This window comes from Anopheles darlingi, chromosome 2 (assembly GCF_943734745.1).
Source record: "Anopheles darlingi chromosome 2, idAnoDarlMG_H_01, whole genome shotgun sequence".
Lineage (NCBI taxonomy): Eukaryota > Metazoa > Arthropoda > Insecta > Diptera > Culicidae > Anopheles > Anopheles darlingi.
The window spans coordinates 48,209,780-48,219,402 of NC_064874.1; the positions used below are offsets into that span (position 1 = coordinate 48,209,780).

The 9,623-nt window shown below is 48.1% G+C and overlaps 1 protein-coding gene across 2 annotated transcripts in view; it reads left to right on the forward strand.

The window, feature by feature from the left end:
* Nucleotides 1–5,355: 5,355 nt before the first annotated feature.
* The window catches only part of LOC125951879 (Y+L amino acid transporter 2), an 8,524-nt gene continuing 4,256 nt past the window's right edge, over nt 5,356–9,623 (forward strand). Inside the window, exons 1-4 of one of the 2 annotated variants that reach the window (XM_049680999.1) lie at nt 5,356–5,468; nt 8,376–8,741; nt 8,962–9,208; nt 9,391–9,516. In XM_049680999.1, the coding sequence (XP_049536956.1) occupies nt 8,466–8,741; nt 8,962–9,208; nt 9,391–9,516 (649 nt within the window). In that variant the 5' untranslated portion in view covers nt 5,356–5,468; nt 8,376–8,465. Of the gene's footprint in view, nt 5,469–8,375; nt 8,742–8,961; nt 9,209–9,390; nt 9,517–9,623 lie in introns of those variants that run through there. The other variant, XM_049681000.1, reaches the window with a different exon arrangement.

Below are 9,623 nucleotides of genomic sequence, written 5' to 3' on the forward strand. Positions count from 1 at the left end.
TCCCCTTGGATCTCGACAATTGTTGAGACTGATCAGTACAGCCAGCAATGGTGCTCGCTTGCACAGAAACGGTGATGATATGGTCTCATTGTCAGGCAACAACCGGAGCGAGCGCACATGTGCGTTTGGTACTTTTTATGAAGCGTGTCATTTATTAGGGATTCTCACACGATGGCAATAAAGGAAATGTGTGGAAGTGGCGCGGTGAGGTCAGCCGCAGGATGCACGGCACAGGCAGGGTGCGCCGAGTGTTGAGGCCCATTTTTCAAGTCTTTCGCTTGAAGATTTGAAGCGAGACAGGCGTTGAAGATGCTTGCATGAGAGCGAATGGCCGTGCGACTGTGTGAAATAAAGCCATGTGATACACGTGATATGGGATATGATTCTTAGCCTTCCGATTGTACCAGAAATGAAAAGAAAATGCAATTTTGAGTTTATGCATTTTTTTTTTCTTTTTTTCTTCGCAAATTACTAAAATCAAAAATGTTTAATGTTGCACGTTCTTGCCAGGATGCAATTCAGAATCATTGTGATGGAGACGTATCGCTAAGTTAAACCGCAGCAATTATTGCTCGAAATGTTCAATTAATGACCTATCAACAAACAATTATTTGAAGAGCGCATTATGCTCGCGGTTTTACGCGAAAAGATAAATTTGTCAACTCATCTGAAAGTGATGTTTTCTTAAATACATCCACGTGTCGCCTTGCCATTACGTGACACATGCAGAGGATAGCGGTGAGCCTCTCACACATTCATACATTACTTTGCTTTACTCCAATACAGGCTATTCGGAAGAGGTTTGTCAAGAAATGATTTCAAATCAATAAAAGGAAATTATAAAAAACTCACATTTTATCAAAGGCATTCCCTATTCAGAATAGTAATGGCCTGTATTTGTTTTGATCATTAGTTCCTGTTGTTAGCTTCGCATCTTGGCGGCATGTTGGTAAGTGATGGTATAGCCTTATGCGAGTCAGCAATGCAGTCTGGTTAGTCAGTAAGTAATCTGTACCTTCGACAATCAAGTATCTGAGAAAGGTTTAGCGCTCAAAAGAATCTGGAACTAGAGATCCTGATGCACTCAACATACATAGGCTTGTGTTGGAGTTAGATGATCAGAGCGATCAGAGATATCTGCAGTGAGGAGTGCCATGTGCGAAAAGGAGGACAAAACATGCGCGACATACGGATCAACAGTAACCAAAGGCAAAAAAAGTAAGGCAAAGTAACGTAAAAACCTAAACAAAAGCGTATGGCAGCCAGAACGTTAATGATATCCTTAGTTAAATCCATTTCTAATTTCGCTAAAAATAAAAAATAACTACCCCCTCCCCACACGGTGACTTACTAAGTGACTTAAATACTCGATTTATACTGGTTAAACATAATTTTTTTAACCCACGCTCTTCTCTAATTCATTTTCGTTATTGCACATATAAGTACAGGTTTATTTACCAAATATGTAAAATAGTGGATTATTTAGGTCACTCAGTAAATTGTCGTGAGTAGGGGGGGGGGGGGGGGGGGTAGGAGACGAGGGAGAATTTTTATTCAGACGTCCAAAAATTTGTCAAAAACTCTGAATAACCAGTTTATTATATATTCAAAGAGCAATCAGCCAAAGACTTGCATACAAACTTGTGCGCTTGAAATATTTCATACTGGTTTGCAGCCTAGTATTTAAATCAGCCGTTTCTCACGCTTCTTTTTTCATCGGTGAGTGCCAGAAAAAATGGTTTAAAAAGGCTGTATTAACTCTTAGAAAAGGCTTAGCACTGAATAAAGTTAGCTCCACTTATACAATTAGTACAGATTAACATAATTTTTCTCGCAAAGGACCCAGCATTTTGATGCATTATACACTAGAGGCTCCATTAGTAGCGATGAATTTGCTCGTGTAACTGAGTTTGGAAGTAATACCAATTCATCGCCATCATACAAACGACTGGTACGTTATAAAGTATATCAGCACAACAATCAACTCATCAAGTTACTGAGGCCATGTCGAGCGATTGGTATACAGTTAATCGAAAGAAAAAAAAATTAAACTGCGGCAATAATAGGAGTATTACAGTGTTGTACACTTTTAACGGCGGACTCGCTGATTTCCCAGGACCGATTCGTTATAGAGAAAGTCCTGGAAATTTCTCAGCAGTAAATTCCGAGGCCTACATGAGAAAGTATAATGGTAAATCTGAAAAAACGCTTACTTGAAGACCGATGTCGATTCTTTCGTCGTTTTTGGCTATCACAATCGGTGTAGAGTTCACTTGCACGATGTGAAGACCTCTTGCCTTTTGAATGGCTAGACAAGTAAGTAATTAAGTTATTAGAGTTATTAACAACAAAAAGTGATGTACATTTTAAAATAATGCTTTTGTCTCACCATTGGATAACAAAGATGTTAGATTAGAAGACAGTCTTTCCCGCCATTCCGCAACAAAACATCCTGGTTACCTGCGCTATCTGTACATTAATCAAAATGTACAACTATACTTTAATTTAAATTGCTAGTCGTAAACTCACCGCCCATCGCTGCTGTTTGATAAACGAGCACCACGTCAGCGTCGTTCCTTTTCTCGTGCCAGCCTGATGCTGCTTCGGGTGGCGTGCAGCAGCTTGTTGACAAGATTGTTGCCGAGAGTTGTATGTTTGTTAAACTCGATAATCATAAGCTACATCAGCTTCGCCAAACCCACTCGCTGGCTCGCATCTCGTGTATGTAAATTGCAACCGTTACCCTTCTCGTTGGCAAATTGCACGCGTGCGGCGTTGTGGCCGGCGCTAGAATGAAGCTCTCGCGTATTTACTCGCCGTTCCGTATTCACGCTCGACTGCGGCTCAAAAGTTTAATCGCGGCTGCGTAATTTGTGTCGCAATTACAGTTCATAATTATGTTCGGACATTAATTAACTCTTTTCACCGCTTGACATAGGCGAAAGGAGGTGCTCGGTCAGATGGTCAGCGAATGCACATGTCGCTCGGGCCGGTTTCTTCACTCTGCCTTCATTGTGCTGATAACAAGATGACGAGCCGTTTGCGGGTGTGTTTATGGAACCCCGGGCCCCGTTTGGAAGGTCTGTTGATCTAGATAATGCATGGTGAGGGGGTTAGTGATAGTCACACAGTGCAGCGTTTTGCTGCCGAACGCTCCGAGTAATGATCTCCGAGCTTTCAGTCACAGAACGCCGGTCAATGCCGGCCGGAAAATCGAACTAGCGCCTTGGGTCAAGGGGAGTGGTGGATGCTTTATGCTACGCAGACATCGCTAACCATGACCCCCGCTAATCGCTGTTACCCGCCGGCAAGGATTCAGCGCAGTCCAGCGCAGCGAGAGTGACAATTTGACTGACGGAGCTAGATCAAGGTAGTGCGACGGAAGGTCGCGATCATTTCGTGTGGCCAGAGAGTAGTACAGTGATCGGCTACAAAGTCGAAGGCATTACAATGAATGATTACTGACAAAGCGTTGTGCTGGGCGGCGCAGGAACAGGTGTATCCGTGAGGTTCAAAACATACCGTTAGCTGGTTATGATGTGAGTCAGAACGCGACTCGCGAGTTCAGTGAAGGTACACTCGGTGATGCAATAATGCACCGTTCCGTGACCGAAGGTACCTTCGTGGCTTCCGTGGTTGATGTGAGTCGATAAATAAATTTGATGACAACAATCGATCCTCCGTTTATGGTAATTGTGGTCGAGTACCATAAAGTGTCGAGCCAGCCGCCTACCGTCCGCCCGCCCGGCCGAGACTAACCTGCTCACTCAGCTTTCACAGAAATCGAGTCAAATCGAGGCAATGATCGTGCAATTGCTCAACAATTACTGCATATAATACCTGTACTGACTCCACCTTATTAAAGAAAAACAGTGTCCGTTAGATTGACATTATTGTTATCGCGTTATGTGATCGGAATATTAGATGTTTTTGAACGATTGGAAGGAATGTCTTGACCAATCGGACGCTTACCACAACACCAATCCCAATCGAATGTGGCAAAGGTGTGTATGTGGTGCGGCACGGAAATTCCGCAATTGAAACACCCCTTGCCCGTGCCCGTGGCCGAAGGACGTACAAAACCACAGCCACCAGTCAATCTCGTCGATCGTTGATGACCATAGGGTCCGGGCAATTCCGGGGCGGACCGCCTGCTGATAGCCCGGGCATTGCATCCTAGCTGATGTAAGCCGGCATCGCAGTTTCATCAGCCGTTAAACCCACCGCCGGAGGGTGGCCAGAGAGCACAAACAACCAGGCGCCGTGATGCACTACGATGTGGTGCAGCAGCAAATCCAATTCCCTAAATGACTATCCCGTACGATAGTCGCCTGAACGTCAACAGCAGCATCAGACGTAAGGCGGCGAGCATCAATTGAATCAGCGGCTGACGAAGACACCCTGGCGCCAGCGATGGATGACGCACGGGATCACCGTACGGTTCACGAGCAAAGTGTAATGAGTGACGTGACGGCACGGAATTCGTCTTGTCAGGAGAACCTTGCTTTTAATTGCGTCGTCGTCGTCGTCGTGCCACGGAGATGATAATGATGGATCGATCAGCCATTTAATAAAACGAAAAAAGGTTCCCCAGACTCCAGATGATAAGAGAGGGATTAAGAATCGATGCCGGGACTTGTTTATTGACTTGCTAGCCAGTGGAATAAACTATTTCAGGGTTAATGCTGCGACAGGCTACTGTTGAAGGCCGGTGTCAACGTACGGCCGGTCCATACCGCGTTCTGTTTGTTTGCTTGTTCATCCGGAATTTCTCTTTTGAGACGTTCTGAATGAGCTTGATGAGTTCCACGGAGCATATAACGCATGGTGGCTGGCCCATAATGTACCGGTTCTCGTTGGCCGCTGGCCGCTGTCCTGCTGTGGGTTCCACAAAACGGGGACCGGAATCGGTGTGTATGGCGGTGAGCCATGTGACCGGTACGAAGCACGAGGTTCACTCGCAGCTTCCACGGAGCATGCGCATTATCAGGCGAGGGGATACTCTCCCCCTTCCGGTTTTTGTAGTCCCTCTACTACTCCACCACCGTGGCCGCCGCCAATCGTGAGAGCTGTGTACGTCATTGCGTAAGAGAGAACAGCTAGGGGTAGTGTTGCCGTTCTGTCCACCTACCTTCACTGGTCGACCGGGATGGTGGGGCAAAGGATAACGCCTTTTTACTCTCACAGACACACCCGTACCCCAGCACGCACACTTATCTCGGTTGGGACATCCGTTTGTACACCGTGTGATGCTCCATCGTCACCGTCGTCGTGGTCGTCGTCATCGTCGTCGTTAGTTGACGCACGTTAAATGTTCTCTACTCCACTGCCTGGTCTATCGTCAGTCATTTGCAATATCGCGAACGGTGAACAACTTGGCTTGGTAAAGCCCCGTTTCCGGTGAGGTCAGAATTACGGGCCAGTTCCTGTCCTATCCTGGCCAAGTGAAAGTGTACCTTCAATTGCAGGTAATGAGTGTGTAGATGCGGTGGAACTGGTGACGCCAAGAATTCGCCAAACAACAACCTCACTAATGTGCCAGTGCCATTGACAAAGGTCAATAGTGGAAGATGGGATAAGTTGCTTGACGCCTGTAATGACGGCGGTTCAAAGGCGGTGGCCATTAACGTGCTGGTGCCGGAATCCAATTATGTTGCTGACGGGTGGATGAAGTGGCCATCCAGTGGCTTTCACCGAGATAACAAGAACATTAATAATCCACGGATACCGAAGTGGCTGTCAGTGAGCGATCAATGAAGCTGTACCGCAGGAACTGGGTACAGAGTGAGAAGTTAGAAGGAAGGCGTCGAAGAATAAGAAACGGAACAATTACGCTGGGGTTAGTCGTCACGGTCACGTGACTCATTCCATCGACTCTTGGGGTTTTTTTTTTGCAAAGGTCGTAGTACTACGAAGAACAGAACGTACGATCGTCACGTCGTCGTCCAGAAGCACTCTTACTTTTATCAGCATCGCTATTTCTAATGCCGTAAATCTTCGCCGCTCCGGCATGGAACGATAAGGGGATATTTTGTTTGGAAAATGAATCACTTTAAGATTGCAACGATTCCGATGGATTCGTACCGGTTCGCTGGACCGGTTTTCAAGATTGTTCTTCTGCGCCAACATCACCTGATGCTCGGATTTAGACGGCATCTCGTGCGACACGTGTTAATTTGCCCGGTTGCGGATGAATGACGTGATGGTATAAGTGGTCCGCGGTGTTTCCCGATGCTCAAATTCGTGGCCGATACACGCCAGGCCGACCACAAACCATCCGACGCAACAGCAGCAGCAGCAGCAAAAACGTGCAAAAGAGTTCCACCTTGTCCGAAGGTTACGTTTCGTGGCTAGCGAAATGACTTAAAAGCTCGTAAACAGAGGGCACATTAAAGCGTACGCGTGACGCGCTAAAATCACGAACACGGCGGCACCTCGCCAGCTGTCCACGCTGTCCGACCTGCCTCACGTTGCGGTCCATCGCCAAATTCGAAAACAAAGCCCCGAAAAACTCGTTTCTACCATGTAATGTGAGCGTCGAGTTCGTACGCATTCGAGATAGACGCGTTCGAATTTTAGGAGAACGGGCAAAAACTTCCACAAAACCAGAGCCTCGCATCCTCCTTGGGCCGAGTGGCGGGGGGGACCATCATTCGCTTATACCACGGCTCTCATCATGACAGCATCCTCCACGCTACGAATCCGCGATAAGCGCGCCGCTGAGGTGGTGCCCCGTTCTTGCGTCGCGTGGAGCCTTCCGTGTAGCTTGCGACGGAAGCAACGCGACACTCCGGGCGATGCCGTGAGTTCGTCCATGAACACGGCCAACTTTGAGTGACCCCCGCCGTTGGGTGCCGGGTGCGTGTATTAGATTCTCGCGTTCTCGTGCTGGTCATGGCGTTCTCGGTATTCCGTTCTCATCACTCGTCCAGAGCGGAGTGAAAAAAACGGCGCGAAAAGTTGGCTGTGTCGAAACGTTGTGCGTGATCCTTTCGTTTAGCACGTTGGAGGGCAGTGAAGTGATCTAGCGCGTTCGGTAAGGATCCTTGGGGTAGAGATCTCTAAGGGATAGTGTGTTCGTTCGTGTGAGGGGTCTTCACCGTTTTGTGAAGTGCGTTACGCGGTGTGTGTTTTCTGTCGCTGTGGTGCGCCCATCTGCTTGAGCCCTTATTAACTCCTAAGATTTGGTGACCTTGAATCGCTTCCCTTTAACCTCGTACGCACATAACGCACACACTGGCGGCCGTGATCCTGGAGCGTTAAGGATATGCAAATGCGCGCCGTCGCTACGCCGAGAGGGTTGATGTGTTTCCACGCGAAGGAACCACGCGGTCTCGAAAGGATAATCAAACGGTGGAATAAATAGAGAGAGAGAGAGTGTGTAGATTTCGGGACATTTTATTCCGAACACCTCATTTATACAGCCGATTGGTTTGTCGTTTGCCGTGCGTGTGTTGCGTCAATGGAGGAAACTTTTTTTTTATATGTTTACTGGAACTGAGACCGACTGTTGCGATCGAACGAATTTGTTTCAATCGAAAGATGCATTCACCGTGAAAAGCTGTTTAAATAGAACGCTCAATATGAAGTTAGAGGGAGCTGGTCCCCGACCTACATTGGCCTAGGTGTGTCACGTTTTGGTTACCGGTGTCTTTTAATTGAAGCCGCATCTTTCCGTTCATCAGCAAGATTATGCCTTTGCTGTAAGGGCTGTAAGGGGGAATGGGTTTAATTGAAACCTCTCCAACTCGTGGCAAAGCCAGCGTCAACGAGTGAATGCAAGGGATTGAACAAATACATTTTCTCTAGATTAGTGATCGACGATCGGTGGATCAGTTAACGACGCCACACCGCTGTATGGACACCCTGTGTATAGTGTTCGGACTTAGCTGCTTCATCCTCTCTTGAAAAAAGGGCCAGACGAGTTCATCGCAGTGTTCTGTGGTGGCCAGGGTAAGTGGTTCAATATTTTTGTGCCATTCTGCAAAAGAGCAGTAGTCAGCGTTGTTTACAACCGCGAGCCCGTTAGCGTTGATCGAAGCGGACAAATGGTGTGAAGTGGCTTGACGTCGTCGTCGTCGTTGGGTAAAGTGTTTGAAGTGTATGTGATTTGGCCGCAAATTACGGGGCTTGATTTTGGGGCTGGCGGGAACTTATGGTTTATTGAGTTACAAAAGCCTGCGTTGCCTGCCCTAAGGACCGGCGTGTTGATTGCCCCACAAGAGACGCACATCAAGGCCGTTAGTGGTGGTGGTTCAATTGAAGATGACCATTCAGTGGCCACCAAACACACGCCTGCTGCTTGATAAACGTACCCTATTCACAACCGGATTCCGTACCGATGAACCGTGTGTCTCTTTCATCTTCTATCCTAGAATTAGCATTTATCCCTTGGCTTCCTGGCACACAGACGGCAGCGGCAGCTAGCAGCAGCCAGACAGACAACCGACCGCTAACCGATAATAATGGAGGACGAAGCGCTGAAGAAAGAGGAATCGCTGGTGCAGCAGCGCAAGGATTCGCTGAAGAAGCTGGCGGATGGCGGCAAGGAGCTCGAGGCCGGCACTGATGGGGGCGAGATTGTGCTGAAACCGAAGATGACGCTCGTTAACGGCATCACGGTGATCGTCGGGTCCATCATCGGTTCCGGCATTTTCGTCTCGCCAACCGGCGTCCTCATCAACACCGGCAGCGTCAACATGTCGCTGATAGTGTGGGTCATATCGGGCCTGTTTTCGATGGTAAGCTATACAGCAACTAAGCGCGGCTGCAGCGACGACTTTTTGCACACACAAAAACCGAACCTTCCGCCAACCGGTTCCGGGCAACAAACAAAGGTGGTCCGATGTCTAGCGATGGCATTTCAGAATCGATCCCAAAACAAAATCACGGAATTTGGAGCAGCAACAATTAATGATTCCTTTCTGACCGCGGTGACGGCTCGGATCCACTGCCTTGCAGGTCGGTGCCTACTGCTATGCGGAGCTTGGAACGATGATCAAGAAGTCCGGTGCCGATTATGCGTACATCATGGAGACGTTCGGTCCCTTCCTGGCCTTCATTCGGCTGTGGATCGAGTGCATGATCGTGCGGCCCTGCTCGCAGGCCATCGTTGCCCTCACCTTCAGCGTGTACGTTCTGAAACCCTTCTTTCCCGAATGTCAACCACCGGAGGATGCGGCCCGGCTGCTGGCCGTCTGTTGCATTCGTAAGTATCCGGAATGGGTCTACAACGTCAATTTCATTTCATTTTACGACGTCACCCAATAGGCCTTCTGAAGTCTCAACCAATTTATGTAAATCGTCTCGCAAATCCCTCCAGTTACGTCGTGCTAACGAATTTATGGCTTTTCGTTCCTTCTTTCGGTCGCTCTTTGACCCTTTCCTCAGTGGTGCTTACATTCATCAATTGCTGGGACGTGAAATGGGCGACGGCCGTCCAGGACATCTTCACCTACGCCAAGCTGCTCGCCCTGTTCATCATCATCGGAGCCGGTGCCTACTTTTTGTTTCTGGGTAAGTCGAGACGCACGAGCCGCTCTCGCGGATCTTCAGGAATGTTCTAGCTGCGTTCTCGTTTGAACGTTGTTGTTCCCGTGACGTACTCGTCGATCGCATGTCGT